This window comes from Dendrobates tinctorius, unplaced genomic scaffold (assembly GCF_039654945.1).
Source record: "Dendrobates tinctorius isolate UK_male_01 unplaced genomic scaffold, ASM3965494v1 ptg000158l, whole genome shotgun sequence".
In the NCBI taxonomy this organism is placed as follows: Eukaryota; Metazoa; Chordata; class Amphibia; order Anura; family Dendrobatidae; genus Dendrobates; species Dendrobates tinctorius.
Window position 1 is genome coordinate 21,373,017 of NW_027361825.1, and position 24,621 is coordinate 21,397,637.

The following is a 24,621-nucleotide window of genomic DNA, read 5'->3' on the forward strand; positions in this document are numbered from 1 at the left end:
GCAGGGTTATAATACGCAACTGTCCTCTGTGGGTACTAGATAGGAGTTCTTCAATGAACTGCTCCTTTAACAGTTTATCTTCTTCCTTTACACTGTCAGGATCAACTTGCTTGACTGCTCGCATCGCCTCCTGCAGGTTGAGAGCATAATCCCTGATACTGTCCTGCGCTTTCTGTTTACAGCCAAAGAACCTCATCTTGATCTCAGCTGCAGTGCGGGTGTCGAAGGTGCGCTTCAGCTTGACCAGGATCTTTGCAACAGTCTCTGTCCTGCCAGGCTTTCACCTCTCTCTGTGCTGCACCCGTCTGCTGTCCAATCAGGATATTCACTTTCTGGCTCTCAGACAGAGGGTATACTTTAAACAAACTGCACAGTCTCTCTTTAAATTCACTCAGGGTATGTGACTCACCCCAGTACTGCGGTAGCCAGGCCGCTCCCGGTATGTAGGGCATAGACAGCAGCATTATGGGGACCGCTGCGGCGGGCGCTCCTCCTGGCGGCACCGCGGGATTGGTAACAGCACCTGCCGCTGCATCGCCGTTCGGCACGGACATCCTCTCCCCCCTAGTTAAGGTTAGCCAGGGCCGGGGGTTGTGTGAGCTCACCGGCGGCCGCTTCACAGGCCCAGCACTCTGGGTTGTAGGCCTCAGCTCCTCCTCCTCTCGCGCGCAATCCTCTCTTCCCTCGCGGCACTTCCTTTCTTCGCGCTCTGCGGTAGGCTCCGCCCACGAAGGCCTGCCCCTTCTTCCCGCGCGCGCTTCTTTCACACAGTCTTTTTCACAAACACAGTCTATGGCACACAGGACCCGGGGATACAGCGCTCTGTAATCCTGTTCGTGACGCCAAGTTGGGTCGCCCTCCCAGGGCTGTGGGGTACTCAGTGGGATGTGTCACAGCAGCAGTGACCCGGTCCATGGCCCTGGGCACCCAAGTAATGGGGGATGTAGTTAATGGAATGGAATAGTTCGTGATGCCACCTGTGGTGTTCGGCAAGGGAGATGTTAAGCCGACGCTGCAGAAAGCTCCGCTGGGACAGATGGTGTGGTGCAGCAGTGATGGTATAGCCCTCGACAGGCAGGGCTAATGTCCCAGGGCAGTGTAGCGGTGGTTGGCACGGTGATGTAGCAGTGCCGTAAGGGTAGGAAGCAGACAAGACACAGCGGGGTGCAATTTCGGTACCTTTACTTGATAACTGCAGTCCAGGATCCTGATTACAGATGGTATTGGAGCAGGCTAGCCTGGAAGCAACTCAGGGATTCTCTCTCATAGACGGGCTGTGCCGTCTCCTTCCTAGCGCTTTGTGGTGTGAAGCACTCCAGTACTTAGTTACTCTGAAGTTCCTCCTGTCAGATGTTCCCAAGAACCTCACTTGCACAACAGACAGCTGTAGCCTCTCTCGGAGACTCCTTTCTCTAGTCCTGGCTCTCTATCCAAACTGCTGATGTGCCTCAAGTCTTAGATGGGAGTAGGGCATTTACAGCCTCCTGCTCCTCTGGTATCTGCTGTAGGACCTTTAGTACCCGTACAGCCGTGGAGACCAGGCTCCAGTTCGTGCGCTCTCAAGCTGAGGGAGCTCTCCTTCCTAGCTCAACCTCCAGCTTCTTTCTACCCGTCTGCACACTTCACCCTCCGCAGACTAACTGACCACTCCTTCCTCTTGGCCCTCAGAGGGCTCCCCTCCCCTTAATCCTGGTTCAGAGTTCCCTCTGCTGGCCTGGAGTGGAACTGTGTTGCATGTATGGATTGACTGCGAGAGAGACCCATCATTGCCTCCAAGCCTGGCATTACCCTCCCCTGGAGAAAGGCAAAGCCACTGTGGCGACTATATTCCTGGGGGCGCCACAGAAGCTTCTTAGGAATCTCTCTATCAGATGGGTTGTGTAGTCTCCTTGCTAGCGCTTATCTTAGGTACTTGCAGTACTGTATTACACTGAAGTTCCACTTGCTTGTTCTCATTTAGAACTCCCTCGTATGGCAGACAGCTGTAGCCTTCTTCTTCTTCTGGCTCACCCGTTGCTGTTGTGCCTCCGAGTCTTATATGGGAACAGAGCATTTACAGCTTCCTATTCCGCCGGTTTCTGCTGCAGGAACATCAGTATCCATACAACCTTGGAGACCGGGCTCCAGATCATGCGCTATAGCTAGAAGTGAGCACTCAACTCTGCTCAATCTTCCAGCTCCTCTCCTCCACGTCCACACACATTTCCCTCCTCACATGAACTCCTAATTTCCCCTTCCCGGCCCCCAGAGAGTAGCTCTTCCTCCAATTTTGGTTCAGAGCTCCCTCTGCTGGCCTGGAATGGGAACTGTGTTGTGTGTTGTGATTAACTGACAGAGAGACCCTTCATTGCTTCCAAGCATGACATCACACTCCCTAGGAGGAAGGTAATGCCACTGTGGCGACCATACTCCTGGAGCCGCCACATATTGACCTCAGAATTATATTGTGCTCACTTGTATGCATATAATGTATATACTAATAGATTTTCCTTCTGTGTTAGTCAAATAAATAGCATTGGTTGATTATCACTGTCTCCACTTTGTCTGCGCGGTTGCATCAAACCTGTTTACACCGTTAAAGTTTTATCTAGTCTTGTTTTTTACTCTACGAGCTATAGCTTTTATCGCTACCATTTTGGGGTCCACAAGACTTTCTGATCTGCTTTTATTAAATTTTTTGTGAGATGAGTGACCAAAAAACCACCGTATGAACAATCTCCTATGAAGCCCGTAAGACTATAGACATGGCAAATTTGGGCACCTTGTGTAACCCACCACGCGCAGGTCTGCCATGATGATACCATTAGCATCCCATAATTTTGTAATGTGTGGGGTGATGGGCATCCAAAGTCACACCCTTACCTTGTTATATACTTCCCACATGTACAGCAGATGCACAGTGGGACCACCGGGTGCTGTTGGCCTTTTGCTCTTGCCCGGGTTTGTTGAATGCTAGCGATTGCCTTGGCTTTCACAATTGTATGTGAACAGCACTGGCAGGAATTCCAATAGGCAACCAATTGTTGTGCCTAAAAGGGCGCAAAACTCCTCCAAAGAAACTGGCAAAGTTTCCCATCAAAAGCATAAAAATACAAAAAGGGAAGCAGCAAATCCAAAGCAGTGAAAAATTAAAGATCCTTTATTCACCAGGTCCAGCTACATTTCAGCATGAAGACAGCGCCTACACAGGTCCAGACAAGGAAGCACAATCATAACTGGTTGTAAATGTTTCAGTCACCTTCCATTATATTAAATCCATGTTTATTGACCCAGTTGCACAATATTACTCTGCGAGTCGATATTTCTAATCTCTCGGATTGTATTGTGCAGAAAACTTGTCAACACCTTCAGCCTTGAGTCCCATATTGTTATATCTCATAGCAGATAACACAAGGGACGTGTGTACGATGAGGGAGGGCATAGTGTTATGAACCTATGGCAGTAGATGTACAGTTTTAAAATGAATTTGTCACCAGATTTTTACTGCCCCACCATGATGTAAAGGAAGAAACCCTGATTCCCATGATAGCAATCATAGTTGCAGGTTTGATAAAATCACAGTTTTATCTGCTGCAGATCTAGCAGTGCTCTGAAAGCTGACCTCTGTAAAACTCCGCCCACACCACTGATTGGCCAATTTCTATATACACTGTACATAGGTAGAAAGCAGCCAGTCCGTGGTGGGGTAATACAGAGCTCATGAATATGGACGACTACATGTCAGTATCACTAGAGGACTAGTAAACAATCTCCTGTTGATATAATAGTGATTTTATTAAAACTACAGGGTGGGCCATTTATATGGATACACCTAAATAAAATGAGAATGGTTGGTGACCCAGATTGGCGCGCTGAATTTGCAGAATGGGCAAAACAAAAATTGGAACAGGACCCTTAGTTTACACAGGACATTATGTTCAGTGATGAGGCAAACTTTTTTGGGTGGCCATTTATATGGATACACCTAAATAAAATGGGAATGATGACCGTTTACTTGCGTAGGGTGTCTTGCATTGAAATCTGCTGCAATGACCCGGGTACTGCGTTCACCAGACATCAACACAATTTCTATCAGCTCCTCACGTGTTAACCTCTGCGACATGTCAATGGCTGTAAGCAAAGAGAAACTTGTAAATAACTCATGAAAGAATAAAGATACAATAAAAGCAAGCACACCATTGTTTTTCTTGTGAAATTCTCAATAAGTTTCATGTGTCACATGACCCGCTTCCCATTGAAATAAATAAAGTTGGATCCAAAATGGCCGACTTCAAAATGGCCGCCATGGTCACCACCCATCTTGAAAAGTTTTCCCCCTCCCATATACTAAGGTGCCACAAACAGGAAGTTGATATCACAAACCATTCCCATTTTATTTGGGTGTATCCAAATAAATGGCCCACCCTGTACAGTAATCAGCAAAGTAAGTGACACATCACTGGTATCAGGGTCTCTCTCTCCTCATTATGCTGCTCTCAGATTAAATGGCAAAAACCTGGTGAGAGAGTCCCTTTAATAAACCCTGGGACAATACAGAATTTGTATCATTACCTTATGATTGCATACACATTCCCTAGAGAGGGATGTAGCTGTAGGAACACCTCCAAATTATGAAAGATAAGAAACAGGGGCACATACTGTAGTGTACACCGTGGCAACTTTTATTTCATGATAAGCCAGTGCCCTAACTTTGCACACTACTCTTTATATGCCTGCACATAAATATTGCTCCTAGTGAAGCTCATTAAGGAATCCTGTCACCTTGTTTTTAGCTGTTAAACTGGCCCCAGTGTGTTGATAGTGAAGCAATGTGCATCACTGACATGTTTTTGTCAAAGAAAGGTTCCAAGTATTAGGCTTAAAAAAACATTTTATGAGTATATCGTTAGATGATTCTCTCACCTTTTCTTTCAGTCATATGAGTGGTGCCGTTATCTTTTCAGTCACGGATCAGTCAGTGTGCTTTTGAAATGATGCACACCCACAAGATTGTGACTGATTGCTGAGACATCACGACAACCACGTGGTAAATCCCTCGCGTGCGCACTGCCCATCAGCTCCCTGGGCATGCGCACTAACTCTTGGTGTACAGCCCCAGCTTCATGTCAGATGTGTGCATGTGTGGCACCCCTGAGGGTTCAGTGGCCACAGAGGTACTGCACCTCAGCCAGAGGTGTGGTACACCGCTCTTAGGTAAGGAAGGTGCACTACCCAGAACCAAGACACTTGCATCCAACACCAGACCTCTCCAGGCCAGGGAGGGACTAGGCAGAGGGTGTGGGTGGAGAAAGCAGCAGGGGGAGAGCTGAAGTAAGTGACAATGAGAGCAGTGAGGGAGTTGGAGCTGGGGCCTTGAACAGTGAAGAGCTCGTCCCTAGACCAGAAGACAGTAGAAAGAGCGAAAGGAAAGACAGAAGAAACAGAAAGATAAGCTTCAGTGGAAGAGAGGAAGAAGGGGGCCTAGGAGCATGGGTAGTGAGGAATCCACCCGTGGGGCCCGTATCACACCGACCATAGCCGGCTGGAGGGACCAGGTTGCAGTAGGGGACTGGCCCCAGACTAGTGGAGAAACTAAGGACTTAGCTAGCTAACCGGAGGTTGCAGTATCTGCATGTGCTGCAGCCACATCCATACACATTTGCTGAAAAGGCAGCCGGATAGGATCAAGGGGACCTAGAGCACGTCGCCGACAGGATTCAGGGCTGCTGGCTTCAGACACTGTGTGTGAAGGCGCAGGGCAGGAGAGGTGGGAGCCAACGTGGTGAGACGGCCAGGAAAGGAACATCCGAAGGCGGTTCTGACATGGTGTATCGCAAACTACCTTAGAGCTGGCTGGACCACCGACCCGGAGGACCCAGCACCCCGGCTGGGGGTTGTAACTGGAAGAACTGTTTGTAAAAGTGTGAAGACTGCACTCCACTGTGTCCTCTGACTTATTTACAGGGTCACCTGCCTTGCAACACGACTACAACAAAAATCATATGTATCCCAAAAGGATACCAGTAACTTGATCTTGAAATGCAAAAAAAATCAAACCCTCACACAGATCTATAAAAACAGGAAAATAAAAAAAGTATGGGTCTCAGTCAAAATGGCATTGCAATCACCTCACTTGGATGGAAAAAAAGTTATAGCTCCTGAGGAAGAGGAGGAAAAGCTTAAAAAATAAAAATGTTCTGTATTTGAGTAAAATAAACAGCAATGTAGGTGAGATGGGGAGTAGAAAATATATAAACTGGAATCGAAGAACTTACGCTCATCAATTGTCACTCACCATCTTATCCCGCAGTGCCCCCTGCTGGCCATGTCACCTCCCCAGAGCAGGTTATATATACATTTATACAATTATGGTTCATTCATGACTTCACAGAATTTCTCTCCCAGGACTTTGTCAGATTCATGTAGTGTTACAAAAATCTTGAACATTTGCTGCTGGGATTTTGCTGTTATATAGTGCTGTTATATACTGCTCTGTCAGGGTTGTATATCCTCCATTTACAGCTTAAGGACTTTACCGTGGGGCTGTATAGATGTTGTCCATTATATATGTTGTCTTGCACTGTTTTATGTTTTTATTCTGCAAGTCAGCTGAGGACGCTGTGGCAATGTCCATTTCCTGGACAAAGGAACTATAATTTTCAGGGTGACAGCTACAGTTGTGATACGGACGATTTGTTAGGGCTCTGCTTTACATGATCATGTGGCTCAAGTGGGTGGAATGGCTCCACAGATGGCAACTGAAAATATCGAAGCATTTCCATCGTAAAATACTTTGAAACGTTTCAAAATTTTTGGGCAACTCAAAGTTGCAGCCTTACTACACTTTGTCGGTGCATGCATCCTATGTTACAACCATAGACCTCATTGTTCCCCTCTAAATTGGTGCTTCTCCTTTTCCCGCAGGCATAGACCTCAATGTTCCCCTCTGCAGTAGCACTTCTCCCTCTTCCTCAGGCACAGGCCTCATTGCACCGCTCTGAAGTGGTGCTTCTTTTCCCGTAGGCATAGGCCTCAATATTTCCCTCTGCATTAGTGCTTCGCCATTTGCCACTGGCATAGACATCAATATTCCCCACTGCAGCAGCACTTCTCCCTCTGCAAGTGTAGGCCTCAATATTGCCCTCTGCAGTAGCACTTCAGTTCTCCCTCTTCTGAAGGCATAGACCTCAATGTCCCCCTCTGCCTAGATGCTGCTCCTTTTCCTGCCTTCATAGGCCTCAAAGTTCCCCTCTGCATTGGTGCTTCTCCTTTTGCCGCAGGCATAGACATCAACGTTCCCCTCTGCAGCAGCACTTCTCCCTTTGCAGGCATAGTCCTCAATGTTCCCCTCTGCAGTAGCACTTCTCTCTCTTCTGCAAGCATATTCCGACTCCTCAATGTTCCCATCTGCATAGGTGCTTCTCCTTCTTCTGCAGGCATAGACCTCAATGTTCCCCTCTGCATTGGTGTTTCTCCCTCTTCTGCAGGCATAGTCCTCAATGTTCCCCCCTGCATTAGTGTTTCTCCCTCTTCTGCAGGCATAGTCCACAATGCTCCCCTGTGCATTGGTGCTTCTCCTTTTCCCACAGGCATAGTCCTCAATGCCCTCTGCATTGGTGCTTCTCCTTTTCCCACAGGCATAGTCCTCAATGTTCCCCTCTGCATTGGTGCTTCTCCTTTTGCCGCAGGCATAGACATCAACGTTCCCCTCTGCAGCAGCACTTCTCCCTTTGCAGGCATAGTCCTCAATGTTCCCCTCTGCAGTAGCACTTCTCTCTCTTCTGCAAGCATATTCCGACTCCTCAATGTTCCCATCTGCATAGGTGCTTCTCCTTCTTCTGCAGGCATAGACCTCAATGTTCCCCTCTGCATTGGTGTTTCTCCCTCTTCTGCAGGCATAGTCCTCAATGTTCCCCCCTGCATTAGTGTTTCTCCCTCTTCTGCAGGCATAGTCCACAATGCTCCCCTGTGCATTGGTGCTTCTCCTTTTCCCACAGGCATAGTCCTCAATGCCCTCTGCATTGGTGCTTCTCCTTTTCCCACAGGCATAGTCCTCAATGTTCCCCTCTGCATTGGTGCTTCTCCTTTTGCTGCAGGTATAGATCTCAATATTCCCCTCTGCAGTAGCACTTATCCCTCTTTTACAGCCCATATTTCTTGTTCCCCTCTGCATTGGTGCTTCTCCTTTTGCTGCAGGTATAGATCTCAATATTCCCCTCTGCAGTAGCACTTATCCCTCTTTTACAGCCCATATTTCTTGAACCGTATGAAGCATTGACAAAAAAGGAATGTTGAGGCGATCAGTGGGAATAAAATATGAGCAAATGAGGGCCATTTTTTACTTGGTTACTGGCCCTTGTTAACTCCTTCATGACATGTGATGTAAACTTAAGTCATATGTCGGCTTCCTGACTTTGATGCAGACAAACATTGAGCACACATCTTTCCTCACACATAACAGCTGATTTAATCAGTTATCATGTGCCTCTAACAGCCACGGGTGGAGTGGAGCTCTGCCTGCGGCTGTTAACGTGCTGCATTTCAACCGTGCCATCAGGGGCGAGCGTTGCAGGGAGCTGGTGATTTGTCATGGCAGCTAAGGGTCTGCTGAAGACCCCTGTGCCTGTCATTATGGTCCTCTTGGGAAAGTCGGCTTGTGGCCAGCAATCATAGGAGATTGTGATTATACACTGCTATGTATATTAAAAACGATCGGTTTATCGCAACTTCCATTCTATTAAATCCAGCAAAAAGTGAAAAAAAGTTTTAAAAGATATGAACCCCCCTCACAAAACATTTAAATTATCCCCCTTTTGCCACATTCAAAATAAAACAATAAAAAGACACCTATTTGGTATCGTTGCGTTCGTAAAAGTCCGATCCATTAAAGTGTGAAATAAATTAATCCGATCTGTAAATGGTGTAATGAAAAAAAGTCAAAATGCCAGAATTACGTTTTATTTTTGCCTGCTGCAACATTGCAATAAAATACGATAAGAGGAGATCAAAACATCCTTTCTGTGCCAAAATGGTATCAGTAAAAATGTCAGTTCAGGGCACAAAAAAAACGATCACCCAGCCCCATAACTGTTATGGGTCTCGGAAATTGGCGACAAAAGCAAAAATATTTTTTTCTTATAAATTTCCGAATTTTATTTCACCACTTCAATTAAAAATAAAAACTGTACATGTTTGGTATCTGCGTACTCATACTGACCTGGGGAATTATACTGCTCAGTCAGTTTTACCGTATAGGAAATATGGTAAATAAAAAAGTATAAAGCAAATTGTGGTTTTACACTTTTTTTTTGCAAAAAAATTCAAATTTTTTGAATTTAGTTCCCGTTTTCCAGTACACTATATGGTAAAATCAGTGGTGTCATTCAAAAGTACAACTCGTCCTGCAAAAAACAGCCCTCATACGGCCATATTGGCAAAACGTAAAAAAGTAATGGCTCATGAGCAGTATCGTGGCCGCCAATCATAGATCGTTTTGTATAACTCATTAGCAGATAATCTGCGTCATGTAACACACAAAGAAACAATATAGCAATTAGGATCAGACACATCAGGGCAGGCAGGGCCTGGTAGCTCCGCAGGCAGCAGCAAGAGGCGCTGAGTAATTTTGGAGGTTTTCCCAAGAGGCTTTGCAGGATACTGGTTCTCCAAGTTCTCAGTCACTTCCCTGTATAGCGACAGTATGTGAATGTCTCAGTACAGGACGGTCCTGGAATGTCTTGGGTTCCTGCCCTGTGACCTCCGCAGGTAAAGTGACATCTACAGGTAGAAGAGACTGCTGAAGTTTGGGTGCACTTCATAGAGATCATGTTAGGTGCAATGCCTGTGATTCATTCCCTGGCTCCTCCGCTGCTTGCGGTGTAACCGGAGACTGCACGGACAAGAGTCATAATTGTGCAACGTTCACGTATCAGGTTCGCATGTGCGTGGAGGAAAAGAAGCAATCACTTCTATAACCCTGCATGCTCATTGATTGCAAAGAAATCATTCAAATCCTGGTTTGTTTGTTTTTCTTTTCTTAAAGGGGAATTGCACTTTAAATATTTGTGAAGGCAAAAACTCCACCACAGATGGCAAAAAAAAGGGTGATGTGTTTTGCATTACACCTGACCAGATTGCTTTCTGCACACCCCGTGAATATCATAGTCATCTATTTGGCACACATGGTGGTTGACATCCGGTGTATTCCTCCATGGCAGCCATACCAGGGTAGTCTTTACTTCTGTGGTTGGCATCCTCCCAGTATTGTTATGTCTCAAAGGCATAGTAAACGCCAGATGTGCCCTAAGGGAAGAGTCAGAGGTCAGTATATATCGGATGTAGATCGGAACGCAATACTCGGACTGTCCGGCGGCTCTCCTGACTCGAGCGTGACAGCTGCATAGAAATAAATGAAGCTGACATTTGGGTCGGCAGAGCCGCCAGCCAGTCCGACCATTGCGTTCCGATCTATGTCCGATGTATACGACCGTCTGACTCTGGCTTAATTGTCATGCATCTGCGTAATCATCATATGATCAGGACAGATTTCATCTTCTGGAATTAAACAAGAAGCTTTTCATTCAATGACCGCAAGCAAAATCAGTTAGACAAGAAATAAGACTTAGGCTGGTTTCACATTTGCGTTTTTTAGCGCTGGAAAAAAACGCATACCTGCGCATGCGTTTTTTCCCCTATATTTAACATGGGTGCGCATACCTGCGCGCTGGTAAGCGCATGTATGCGATTTTCATGCGCTGCGTTTTTTTGGGGTGTGCGTTGGTATTTTCCAGACGCAGCATGTTGCATTTTTTGGCCCTGCAAAAAAGCGCATGCGCACATATGCGCACGTTTTGCGCTAAAAATGGCCATTATAGCCTATGGATGCGCATATGTGCGCACTGGCATGCTCATGTATGCGTTTTTTTGCATATGCGTTTTTTTTTTTTAACCATGGAATTTAGGGGTTTGGGTTAGAGTTAGGGTTAGTTAAGGGGGTTTAGGGTTAGGGTTATGGTCAGTGTCAGGGTTAGGGTTGGGGTTTGGGTCAGGGTTAGGGTTAAGTATGGTTTGGTTAAGGGTTAGGGTCAGGGTTAGGGTCAGGATTAGGGTTAAGTATGGTTTTGTTAAGGGTTAGGGTCAGGGTTAGGGTTAGGGTCAGGATTAGGGTTAAGTATGGTTTGGTTAAGGGTTAGGGTCAGGGTTAGGGTCAGGGTTAGGGTTAAGTATGGTTTTGTTAAGGGTTAGGGTCAGGGTTAGGGTTAGGGTCAGGGTTAGGGTTAGGGTTAGGGTCAGGGTTAGGGTTAGGGTTAGGGTCAGGGTTAGGGTTAGGGTTAGTTAGGGTTTAGGGTTTGGGTTAGGGTTAAGTATGATTTGGTTAAGGGTTAGGGTCAGGGTTAGGGTTAGGGTCAGGGTTAGGGTTAGTAAAGTCATGATGGGGAGTGTGAGGGGCCACCTAAAAATGTTGGAAAAAAACGCAAACGCGGTAAAAACGCACTAAAAACGCATACAAACGCATAAAAACGCTGCGTTTTTTTCATGCATGCTCATAAAAATGCTTGAAAAAAACGCAGCAGTTGTATGCTTATGTATGCGTTTTTTCAATGCGTTTTTTTGCGGGAAAAACGCGCTGCAAAAAAAAGCAAGTGTGAAACTAGCCTTAGCGGTTACAATTGGAGTACCCCTTTTAAGTTAAGCTGTAAAATAAAGTTTGTTTAAATCTGTTGCTAATTGGAAACTGTCAACAAGCAGGATAGCTGCAGCTGACAGTTCTTAAAAGGGTTGTTCATCACTTTAATATTAATTATCTATTTTTAGCATAGGTCATCAGTACTGGATCAGTGGGGGCACAACGTCCAGCACTCCGCCAGTACCGGTGGTGGCTGGATGTGCTTAGTTACAGACCGATACAGCGCAGCACTATCAACGGTATAGTGGCCGTAGCAGTATTCGTCTGAATAGGTGCGAATGTGCAGTACCTGGCAGTGGCCACTATATAGTCAGCGTAGCTGCGCTGCATAGCTCTACAATTGATCACATCTGGCTGACACTAGGAAAAGCTGACCAGTGGGAGTATATGGTGTCACACCCCCGCCGATCTGGCATTGACGACCTGTCCGCGGTAGCGTTGGTTATTGCGAGCCGAGCACATACTGTATACCATGGACGTGTGAACCCAGCCATACTTGTATCACGAACTCATGTTTGGAAAAATAAAGGGGTATTAAGGGGTTATCAAAACCACAGCCCTTTCACAACATACACTTCAAATTCTAAAAAGAGGCATGAGATCAGTCAAAACCAGCTTGTTGACAGCTTCCAGTCATGAGAGTAAGCGCCGTTCACACTATCAGTATTTGGTCTGTGTCTTACATCAGTATGTGTCAGTCAGCTAAAAGCAAGAGTGGGTGAAAAATGCAGAAGTGGTGACGTGTTTCTATTGTACTTTTCCTCTGATTGTTCCACTCCTGGTTTTGACTTATGTAAAATACTGACCAAATACTGAAGGTGGTCAAAAAATAAGCAAAAAAAATAAATGTCCAAAAATTTGCCATACAGTGTATGTATATTTTTTACCTGATGTAAATGCCCCTGTTCTCCTGAATCTAATGATGTTTTTCTTTTGTTTCTGCTCCTCTCTGTTCCTGAGATATGGCTCTTTCTTCCCTGTATAAATCTAGTCTTTTTATCCAAGTGGGCGTGGTTCACAACTATTCTCAGTGGGAATCTTCTTGAGATTGGCTAAAAAAGACTATAGTTACACACAGGTAAGAGGAGGTCATATTTCAGGTACTGAGAGAGGCAGGAACAAAAGAAAAACATAGATGGATTCAGGAGATCAGCAGCATTTACACCAGATAAGAAAATGACAAATTTATGGCAAGTGACAGTTTTCTTGTTAAAAGAGGTAAGTACCGGAACTTAGAAGATTACATTCACTAATGTTGGTCATGGCAGGACATGGAACCTCCAGCCAAGCGGCTGAAACCTACAGTCTCACTAGATGATAATTTGGTTTCTCAAGCACCAGCCTCCTCCTCCTCCTCCTCACCTCTCTTTGAGGACATCACCTTCCCTCAAGATAAGGCGCTACAGAATGAGAGAATCAAGTGGAAGAGACCTAAGGTAATTATTTACACTTACCGTAAACCAAAGCAATAGACCTTTAATCGCCTGGAATTAAGGTTCAGATTTCTGCCTCATCCCTGAAATTAAAAACCCCACGCAAAGGCAAAGTGACTGGTCGGCACACCTCCTGGCTCCTAGCACTTTGGGTAGATACCCTCCTTGCTTCCAGCACTTGGGTCCTGACTCCCAGAACTTTGGGTAGACACCCTCCTGGCTCCTAGCACTTTGGGTAGACACCCTCCCCAGATATGTCCTTGTCCTAATTTTATTAAAAACAATCTCACCACTTCACTCTGTCTTCTCCTTGCAGGAAATATGTGACTGTCCCCGCTTTATCGTAGATGGAGCTACAAGGATGGATGTGTGCCAGGGTAACCTGAGTAAGTATGTACCAGGCCTGTCTCAAGATTCATGCCAATGGATATTTCAGGATCCTCGGGTAGACTGTAATACTGGCTTATTTTGACATGAAAGACCTAACCCATGATTTTTCCTCCTTAGATTGAGATTACTCAATTCATACCTGACTACTTTCCACATATTGTGGAGTGGAGTGTGCAAAGAAGTAAAAAGGAAATTAAAGATATTGACCATGTGCTGTGGAGCTAGTGCTGGTGCTCAATACAGCCTCCAAAAAATAGACTCTAGTGGTAAGACTTTGCCTCCAAAGTCAACTCCAAATGTCGTTACGTTTGATTGAACCATTTTTTGTCAGATCCTGGACTCATCAGAACATTCTCTTGTAGTCTGATGATAAAGTCTGACCTTTCTAACCTATGGTATATGCTTTGGAGACTTTTTTACCCATTTCCTCAATGATGTTTGGTATAGCGGGCATTCCTACTTTTCTTGTGCCCACATTCTGTCATGTCGGACGCTGTTCACACCACAGCATCCGGCAGGCAGAGGTAGTTCCACCTCCAGCCACTATAGCCTCAGTGGCGCCGGCCTGATCTTCAGGCTCTCGGGGGTTAATCCTGCTGGAGACCAGGTTGGATGGTTAGTCACGCCCACGGTCTTTAAATAGTCATGCTGGCCTATGGGCGTCGCCGATTATAGCTTGTGTTTCATACCAAGTGGTTCCGGTCTGGAGTGGAGGTGTTCAAGAGAGAGAGATTCATATCTGGTGTCGTATGATCCGTCGTTATCCTTTCTCCTTCCCATATTTGTGTCTAGTTGTGCCCTGTTCACATTACTGTTTATTCCTGTGTGTGTGCGGCGCAGTGCAGTTTAAGTTCTCCCTGTCTGTCATTATTTGTGTGGGAGCTTTGGTGGTGACTTCTCACTGGGTGGAGGGTGGAGGGTTAAGTGCAGGGCTGAGCAGGAGATAAGGAAAGGTCGGAGGCTCAGGCATTTGCACCTTCAGCAAAAACCCTGGGTTGAGGGTCAGACAGGGTTTCCCCTAGTAAAGGGACACCACAGGGGCCCCGGGTCTTTCAGCCTTAGTTGAACTTAGCCCCCGTGACATTATAATCGGCCCACATTTTTCAGGAGTCCATGGATCCATTAGATTCCATAACCCGCCAGTTGGCGGCGCTGTCCATACAGGTCTCCGAGTTGAATGGGGCAGTTCAGCAGCATGGCCTGGTAGTAGCAAAGGTGCAAACGGCATCTGCAGGTATCGGTGCAGAGCCGAAGTTTCCGCTGCCAGAACGATTTTCAGGCGATCGCAGCAAATTTGTCGTATTTCGGGAGGCCTGCAAATTATACTTCCGCATGCGGCCAATATCCTCAGGTAATGAGGCCCAGCGAGTAGGGCTGGTGTTGTCATTACTGAGTGGTGACCCCCAAGCATGGGCATTTTCCTTACCACCTGACTCTGCTACATTTCATTCGGTCGATAATGTTTTTTCTGCCCTCGGGCTCATTTACGATGACCCTGACCGACTGGCTCTAGCGGAATCTAAAATCCGCGCCCTCCGCCAGGGGGAGCGCTTGGCAGAAGACTATTGTTCGGAATTTCGCCGCTGGGCTGTAGACACACAGTGGAATGACCCAGCACTGCGGAGCCAGTTTATTCATGGGGTATCAGGGAGGGTGAAACAAGCCCTCCTGATGTATGAGACTCCGGCATCATTGGAGTCTGCCATGAGTTTGGTGATACGTATTGATCGCCGTTTTCGTCAGGGGGCACAGGAGACGCTACCTCTGGGGGAAAACAGAGGTGCAGGTGTGGTTGAAGTAGATGAGTCCCCTGAACCTATGCAGATTGCTGGCGTGGCACAGGTTCGGCCTCGCGCTCCGGGAGTCCGGAAGTCCGGAGCATGTTTCTACTGTGGTAAAGGTGGTCATTATGTTAACGTTTGCCCGGTACTACCTAAGAGGGTCACACCGGCGGAAAACTGTTAAGCTCAGAGGGTATGGAGGAGACCCAACTGAGCGTATGCATATCCTCCATGATGGTATCTCAATGTATGCTCCCTGCCAAGGTTATTGTCGCCGGCAGAGAGCTACCTATATCAGTGTTTGTGGATAGCGGTTCCGCCACCAATCTCATAGATGAGGAGTTTGCACACACCGCCGGGTTTAAGATTGAAAAACTTCCTCACCCCATACAGGTGGTGACCATTAATGCTGTTCCCCTCCCTCAAGGGGAGATTACTGAGTTTGTGGCAGAGGTGAAACTCCACATTGGGGTCCTACATTCTGAGTCGGTTACATGTAGGGTCCTCCGTAATCTCCCAGCTCAAATGGTCCTGGGTTTTCCATGGCTGTCCAGGCACAACCCGGTAATTGATTGGAAAACTCAGGACATAGTACAATGGAGTGGTTTCTGCCAAGACAATTGCTTGGCCACATGTGTGTCCGCCGTGACGCCCAGCCTGCCGGAGGCTTTGCAGGATTTCGCGGATGTTTTCTCTGAGAAGGGTTGCTCAGAACTGCCTCCACATAGAGCCTATGACTGTGCTATTAGGCTAAAACCCGGGGCCAAATTACCTAAGGCCAGGATGTTTAATATTTCTGGTCCTGAGAGACAAGATCTGAAAGACTACATCGCGGAGAGTCTGAGCAAAGGTCACATCCGGCCTTCGTCCTCGCCTGTAGCCGCGGGGTTTTTCTTCATTAAGAAGAAAGATGGGGGGTTACGCCCGTGTCTGGATTTCCGAGAGTTAAACCAGATTACTATCCGTGATCCCTACCCAATGCCGTTGATCCCGGATTTGTTCAACCAGGTAGCGGGGGCAAAATGGTTTTCCAAGCTGGACCTCAGGGGGGCGTATAACCTCATAAGGGTCCGTCAGGGGGATGAGTGGAAGACGGCGTTTAACACTCCTGAGGGTCATTTTGAGAGTCTGGTTATGCCGTTTGGGTTGACCACCGCGCCTGCCGTTTTCCAACATTTTATTAATGATGTCTTTGCTCATGTCCTGGGGAGATTTGTGATTGTATACCTGGATGATATCCTCATTTATTCTAGCGATCGGGACACTCATTTGCAGCATGTTAGGCAGGTGTTACAGTTGCTCCGGGAGAACCAGCTCTATGCTAAGCTGGAAAAATGTTTATTTTTTGTCCAGGAGTTGCCCTTTTTGGGATATATTGTGTCTGCAGCTGGTTTTAAAATGGACACCGCTAAGGTGCAAGCGGTGTTGCAATGGGAGAGGCCGGAGAGTCTGAAAGCACTCCAGCGGTTCCTGGGGTTTGCGAATTATTATAGGAAATTTATAAAACACTTTTCGACTGTCGCCAAACCGCTCACGGACATGACAAAAAAGGGTGCCGATCTGGCGAACTGGCCTGAGGTGGCTATACGTGCATTTGAGCGTCTGAAGAATAGTTTTGCTTCAGCCCCCATTCTGGTGCAACCAGACGTGTCTAAACCTTTTGTGGTAGAGGTTGATGCGTCGGAGGTGGGAGTGGGGGCAGTACTGTCTCAAGGCTCGTCCTTGAGCGAGATGCATCCATGCGCCTACTTCTCCAAGAAGTTGTCGCCGGCCGAACGGAATTATGATATCGGCAACAGGGAGTTGTTGGCCATCAAACTGGCTTTTGAGGAATGGCGACACTTCTTGGAGGGGGCGGCTCACCAGGTCACAGTTATCACCGACCATAAGAATCTGCTCTACCTGGAGTCGGCCAAGCGTCTGTCTCCTAGGCAGGCTCGCTGGGCATTGTTTTTTACTCGTTTCAATTTTCTTGTGACGTACCGTCCCGGGGCTAAAAACACCAAGGCGGATGCTTTGTCTAGGTGTTTTCCGGGGGGAGAACCTCGGGAAGAGCCGGTACCCATCCTCCAGAAAGGGGTAGTGGTCTCGGCTCTCACGACTGAGGTAGAGGCGGAGATTGCCGAGGCCCAAGAGGAGGTACCACCAGGACTTCCCGCCAACAAATCATTTGTACCCCTGCATCTTCGGCCTAAGGTGTTGAAGGAACACCACGATTCGGTACTGGCTGGTCACCCAGGGGTGAAGGGCACCTTAGAGCTGGTATCGCGTCGTTTCTGGTGGCCCAAAATCCGGCAGGACGTGGTCTCGTACGTGGCAGCTTGCATCACGTGCGCTAGGGCTAAGTCACCCCGAACCCGTCCTGCTGGCACGCTACAGCCTCTGGGGGTACCCAATAGGCCATGGACAGAAATCTCCATGGATTTTATCACTGACTTGCCAGCCTCGGCAGGGAACACGGTCATCCTGGTGGTGGTTGACCGTTTTTCAAAGATGGCGCATTTTGTGGCGTTGTCCTCTTTGCCCAATGCTAAGACGTTGGCTCAGGTATTTGTGAAGGAGGTGGTCAGACTCCACGGAATACCGTCTGACATAGTATCTGATAGGGGTACGCAATTTGTGGCGAGGTTTTGGAAAGCTTTTTGCTCAAGGTTGGGGATCAAGTTGTCACATTCATCGGCGTTTCATCCACAGTCTAATGGACAAACTGAGCGCATGAACCAAAATCTTGAACAGTATTTACGATGCTTTGTGTCCGACAACCAGGAGGAGTGGTCTACTTTCCTTCCTCTGGCCGAATTCGCATTAAATAATCACCGCCAAGAGTCATCAGGAGAGTCTCCATTCTTTTGTGTGTACGGTCAACATCCTCAGTTTTGTACCTTACGTCAGGGTGACTCCGGGGGTGTCCCGGAGGAGGATCAGCTAGGAGCCCAATTGTCATCAGTCTGGAGGCGGGTGAAACAGCGTTTGTTGAGCATGAGTGCCAGGTACAAACGGGTGGCTGACAGTAGACGCATGCCAGGTCCGGACCTGTGTGTGGGTGAATGGGTGTGGTTAGCTACGAAGAACATAAAACTCAAAATCCCTTCTTTAAAACTGGGTCCAAGGTTTATTGGGCCTTTTAGGATTTCTGCCATCATTAACCCAGTGGCTTATCGGTTGGAACTTCCCGCAGTGTACAAGATACACAACGTGTTTCACAGGGCTTTATTGAAAAAGGTGGTAGGCTCTGTGGACACAACGCCGATGCCACCTCCAGTCATGGTGGATGGCGAGTTAGAGTTCGAGGTCGCCAAGGTAGTGGACTCTCGAGTAGTACGCCGTACTCTTCAGTATTTGGTGCACTGGCGGGGGTATGGTCCAGAGGAGAGGTCTTGGGTTCCAGCCTCAGACATACATGCGGATCGGCTGGTCAGTTCTTTTCACCGTCGTCATCCGGACAAGCCGGGTCCTATGAGTCTTGAGGGCCCTGGGGTCCCTCGTAGAAGACGGGGTACTGTCATGTCGGACGCTGTTCACACCACAGCATCCGGCAGGCAGAGGTAGTTCCACCTCCAGCCACTATAGCCTCAGTGGCGCCGGCCTGATCTTCAGGCTCTCGGGGGTTAATCCTGCTGGAGACCAGGTTGGATGGTTAGTCACGCCCACGGTCTTTAAATAGTCATGCTGGCCTATGGGCGTCGCCGATTATAGCTTGTGTTTCATACCAAGTGGTTCCGGTCTGGAGTGGAGGTGTTCAAGAGAGAGAGATTCATATCTGGTGTCGTATGATCCGTCGTTATCCTTTCTCCTTCCCATATTTGTGTCTAGTTGTGCCCTGTTCACATTACTGTTTATTCCTGTGTGTGTGCGGCGCAGTGCAGTTTAAGTTCTCCCTGTCTGTCATTATTTGTGTGGGAGCTTTGGTGGTGACTTCTCACTGGGTGGAGGGTGGAGGGTTAAGTGCAGGGCTGAGCAGGAGATAAGGAAAGGTCGGAGGCTCAGGCATTTGCACCTTCAGCAAAAACCCTGGGTTGAGGGTCAGACAGGGTTTCCCCTAGTAAAGGGACACCACAGGGGCCCCGGGTCTTTCAGCCTTAGTTGAACTTAGCCCCCGTGACACATTCAGATTGTTCGAAGATGTTGACTTTGGTTTTCCATCCATACTGCACAGTAACCACTCTTAGTGCCATTGTCTTCTAGAAGCACTGAACCGGTTAAAAGAACGACCATAGTTCTGGTAGGAAAACACTGGTAGATTAACAGCCCTGAATTGTCTTACTGTGCCCAATATATACGTGCAATTCACTCTTGATAGCCTGAATGCCAAACTGAATTGACTTGGCTGGGAAAGGGAGCTTGTGAAACGGGCTCCTCAGGGACATCTCCATTTTACAGGTAACTGTTGGTTCCTCTCGGCTGTGGCTTGTCTTTCTCTGTACCCTCAGCTGCTGGAACAAGTGGTCCCCATTGATCAAGATTTTGGGGATGGCTACAATGGCAAATTTAGATTCCAGGTAAATGCCATTCATACCAAATCACTGGACACCAATTGAAACAGCTATGTAATACTTATCATATCTCTTTTATAGTTTTGGCAGTATGGACGTTGGGTAGAGATTGTGGTCGATGACCTTCTGCCTACGGTCCCTGTCCAGAATAATGGGAAAACTCAATACGATTTACTTTTTGTACACTCTAAGGACAAGGATGAGTTCTGGAGCTCACTTCTAGAGAAAGCCTATGCAAAGTGAGTGTCACATGAAACCAGTGGTAGACAATGAGTTTACAATGGTTTGAGATCGTCCCTTAATGGTTCTTGTTACAGACTGAAAGGAGGCTACTCCACTCTCCAGATGGGATTTGCAGGAGAAGCACTGGAAGACATGACCGGTGGTGTGGTACAAAGCTGTGATACCAGTGGGCCAACTTCAGACTTATGGAGTCACCTCCATAATATGCTTCAGAGAGGAGCTCTTATCTGCTGTGGGAACACTCAGGTGAGAGTTTCCTTCATTCTTTCTAGACATACAGCACCTGAAAAAAAAATCCACTTGTCTTGTAGGAAAGCAGCAACAGTTGCACTGGGCTGTGCTTCAAGGGTTATTCCCAATCTGGAAAGTCATCACCTATCCACAGGGTAGTTCCATGACAAATCATTGGAGCCCTTTCTGAGAACTGGTGGAGGTCTCAGCAGTGAGACCCAACAAATCCAAAGAATGTGGCTCTGAAATTCCCTGAAGGCTGTGCTTGTGCTCCACCTCTCCATTGTTTCTCTATGAGACTGCTGGACATAGCCAAGTTGGTTTTCTCCATCAGTTCCATAGAGAATGAATGGAGCAATGGTGACTACTCAAGTCAAACAGGACAATTCATAGCCCCTTTATTGGGATCCTTGGGGTCCCAGTGTTTGAACCTCCACTGATTATCACCTATCCCCAAGTGTGGTTCATGACCTGTACAGGACTTGATATTGACACCTCCATTTACAATGTACCCTATAGTATCCAACTAATAGTCAAATAGCTCCCAAATAATAATGCCCAACCATTGCCCAAATTAACAACGCCCATTGGTAGTAGTAAAAGGTGAAAGACCCCCATAAAACCACACAGGGTGCACACCCTATGTGCAAGCCTTTATTGGACTTCACTCACTATCGAAAGATACTGGGGAAATCCAGTGTAAATCCCTGTGCCATGCCCTGCTCTGTCAGGCCTTGCTCCTAACAAAGTGTAATAAAAACTTAAAAATTCTTCTGAATTTGTGTGCTCCTTACAAATTTCTTTATAATATAGTTTTCCTTTTTGTCTTGTAGGGAGAGATTGAAACATCGAATCTGATGGGGATTCTCAGCTACCACATGTACTCAGTGACCGGGACAAAAGAAGTAAGTGTATGGGAGAGTCATATTGGACATAGCATGGTGTATAGACTTTGCCCGAAGTGAATAGGAGCCGAGCTGCAGTACCTAAGAATGGCCACTACATGGTGTGTGGCACTGTAATATTCCAGCTCCATATACTGATTACATTCGGATGCTGGCGGAGTCGCTTATAGCTGATCATCTAGGGTGCTAAGTGTCTGATATTGATGGGCCATCAGTTCCTTAATAGTGGCTAACTTTTTTAACAGTGCCAATTAGACTGTACGGCAATGGAGAGGTATATGGCAAAGGTATATGTGGGAAAATTATTTGATACATAGCTCTGATGTAGTGTGAATTGACCATAAACTTTTCTATGACAATAATGAGGCCACAATTATGTGATCTCTACAGAAGAGGAAGTGTCAGCCTATCACAAGGCTCTGAGACCCAAGCGAAAACTGCAAGATTTTCAAATTTAATATTCAAATTTAAAATTAAAAATAAATTTCCCCAAAATATTTTTTTGAAATGTTTTATAATAAAAAGTTGAGTGAAAAGGGGTTGTCTAATTTTCTATCTTCAGGAGCGCAACGCTCCTCTGCCTCACGACTTCCTGCTTGCTGAAGAACGGTGCGCTCCTGAAGATTGACAGTTCGCTCTGCCAAAGGTAGGAGTGCAAGAGTAGTGAAGCTGGCTGGATCAAGCTATCCAGCCAGCTTCAGAAGAGCACCTTGCAAGCCCTCATCTAAGAAACCGTACACCATCAATAGACTGCAGAGGAGGCCGGTAACTGACGCAATCATCAGTAGACTATAGACTTAAATATTTCTCCGTTCTTGAGAATCTGAGGATTTCTAAGAAGAGATAAAATGCAAAGTTGCTCGTTTTTACAAGCAATTTGCAAGTTTTAGCCATTTAATAAGTTGAGGTGACCCCTTTAAACAATAGGCCTTTTCCCGATTAACCAGCTGGGTAGGAGAAAGAAGTTTTTCAGCGAGTGACAACCACCTGTTGACAACCACATGTTATCCCCACCCGGCGATGAGCCGATATCGCCCCTAAGCAAGTGGCTTTCTTTTCAGTAGTTATCGGCTCAGCGTTTCCAGAAACGATCCGGCCACGTTCCTCCCTGTGTGTGACTACCTATTAGATCATCAGTGACGGATCATCACTCCTAGTTCTGCTAATTATAGGCAATTTGATGAATTGAATGGAACAAAACAATTAGAAGCAAATACAACAAATGTGTGAACCTCATCAGCTCTCGGGAACAATGGATGACAACGTCTGAGTCATAATTTGCTGTATTGCCCGGTCCATGCTAGAAATACTATTTCTGCTTTTTGCCTTGCAGCTTTATTATAGTGAGTGATGGTTTGCCTGTCTGGTGCACATTGTTTGGCGCTGATATGACTACTCTGCCATTCTGGAATCGTCTCTCTGCAAGTTTTAACCCTGTTTAGACACCTATCTCTTCCCGCAGGTTCAGACATTATATGGCTCCGTGTCTCTGCTAAGAGTCCGTAACCCCTGGGGGCACACTGAGTGGATGGGGCCTTGGAGAGATGGGTAGGAGTATTTATTTCTGGTTCAGATAATGAGCTGTCAGCTACCGATAGATGAAATCTTCATGTACAATGTATTTCTGTTTTCTCAGGGGACCTGAATGGCAGAGTGTAAAAGACCCCGAGGAGTCAGAAAACGTGATATTAGAGGATGGAGAATTCTGGTAAAAAAAAATTGTAACCGTGAAAAACAAAAAGAAAAAACAGTGTAAGATGTGAATATGACCCTTTACATGCTATGGAGAGATTTTAAGCACTTCTTAAAGATCTAATGGTCATTTCCATGAAGATGCTCCAGAAATATTGCTTACACCTTATGGATCTTCTCAAGGAGAACCAGCACTTTTCAAGATTATTTTCGCTAATGAGACATACTGTATGTGTTAGAGCTCAGACAAATGTCCGATTTTTACGTACAAGTGCTGTCCTTGATTTTCATGGATAGCACTTATACCTGTAATAGTTGGGGCCAAACCAAAAAAATGTGCCAGAATATACGTTGGTATACGTGCAAAGTTTAGGTGTACATTCACACTGTGGCCATGTAACAGACAAAACCTAAGATAAAAACAAATGGAGCAAATGCCTTTCAGTTAGTAAATGAATAGTAATAGTACATGTTAATAACATAGGGTACTTAGGTAACACTATTTTGATCAAAAAAGCGTAACTGCCATCCCACCATCGACAAGGTGACCTACCACTAGTCCTACCACTAGTATTAAACCTCAGCTTGTGTTAGAAGACCTCAATGTAGTGGTTTAATACCAGAGATAGGACCGTCCTGATTGGGTACACCTTGTCACGATGGGATGGCTTTTTTGCTTTCTTGATCTAAATAGTGTTAGCTATATACCTAGCTAAGTAGTAGTTGCTCATTATGTTTTTAACTTCGGTTTAGTCTATGGGGCTATTCACATGTCTGTGATTTTTCACAGAAGGAGAGGTCCACTGAAAATCGCGGAGACATTTCAGATTTTGATCCAAGCGTGGAATCACAATTGACAATGCGAATCAATGAGTCAGTGAAAAACAGCCAGCCACTTTCGGATGTCGTCCGAATTTTCACTGTAAGAATGAAGAAGGTGGAGAAGCTTTTTAATTTGTCCACGTGCGAGAAAAACGGATAGCACTCGGACCACACTCTGTTCAAACGCTGATCAAAATAATTGGTCCATTTTTCTCGTATATGGAAAAATCAGAACTGTGAATGAGCTCTTAAATCTATCATCAGAGACAACCCCTTTAATATGGTGCCTTTAGGTTTAGGTTTCGGAGTTCCCCGAACAAACAGGTGATTTTTTTCAATGAATATTGCCTCTATATTTCACCTGCATCATCCATTTATGGCCATCCATATAACACATGGGCAGCTCAAATCCACCAGATTAAAAAGTATATTACCATCTTAATAAATGGGTATTGTCGGATAGAGCTTATAAATACAAGGCATTTTGCAATTTACTGTTTATTAAAATTTTCACCCTTTCTTGAGATATTAACACTTTTCGTTTGTTTAAAGCTCGTTGCCTTGGAGTCCGACTACCATTGCTAACTAGCAGAATATGCTCAGTGCTTACAAGCTTTTTTGTATTGAGCTTGTAAGCACTGTTTTCAAGTGGCCTTGATCGTTGGAGAGTGCGGTAACCTCCTAGACCTAGCCAGCTTAGAAGCTAGTCAGCAGATGTGATCGGTCAAAGTGACCGTCACATATACGGCTGTGGGTAAACAGATTCCTCACACACTAATCTTTTTCCCTGCTGTGCTGTCACACAGTGTCTGTAATACTTATTTAGTGCTTTATGACTTTCTCTCCCTATCTCAATGGCTAAGCTGTGAGCTGTGACATCTTTTCACTTTCCAGATTCACCCAAAAATGGCCACTACATTCTCTGCTTCAGCTTTTATACATGCTATGATCATCACTCCTGATTGA

At 46.3% G+C, this 24,621-nt stretch overlaps 1 protein-coding gene across 3 annotated transcripts in view; it reads left to right on the top strand.

Moving 5' to 3' along the window:
* Positions 1-24,621, top strand: part of CAPN12 (calpain 12) — a 104,192-nt gene that overhangs the window by 47,994 nt on the left and 31,577 nt on the right. For 2 of the 3 annotated variants that reach the window (XM_073549057.1, XM_073549056.1), the window contains 8 exons: positions 12,934-13,101; positions 13,415-13,484; positions 19,650-19,768; positions 19,844-20,001; positions 20,080-20,251; positions 21,070-21,141; positions 22,604-22,689; positions 22,778-22,849. In XM_073549057.1, coding sequence (XP_073405158.1) covers positions 12,934-13,101; positions 13,415-13,484; positions 19,650-19,768; positions 19,844-20,001; positions 20,080-20,251; positions 21,070-21,141; positions 22,604-22,689; positions 22,778-22,849 — 917 coding nt within the window. Of the gene's footprint in view, positions 1-9,585; positions 9,745-12,933; positions 13,102-13,414; positions 13,485-19,649; positions 19,769-19,843; positions 20,002-20,079; positions 20,252-21,069; positions 21,142-22,603; positions 22,690-22,777; positions 22,850-24,621 lie in introns of those variants that run through there. The other variant, XM_073549055.1, reaches the window with a different exon arrangement.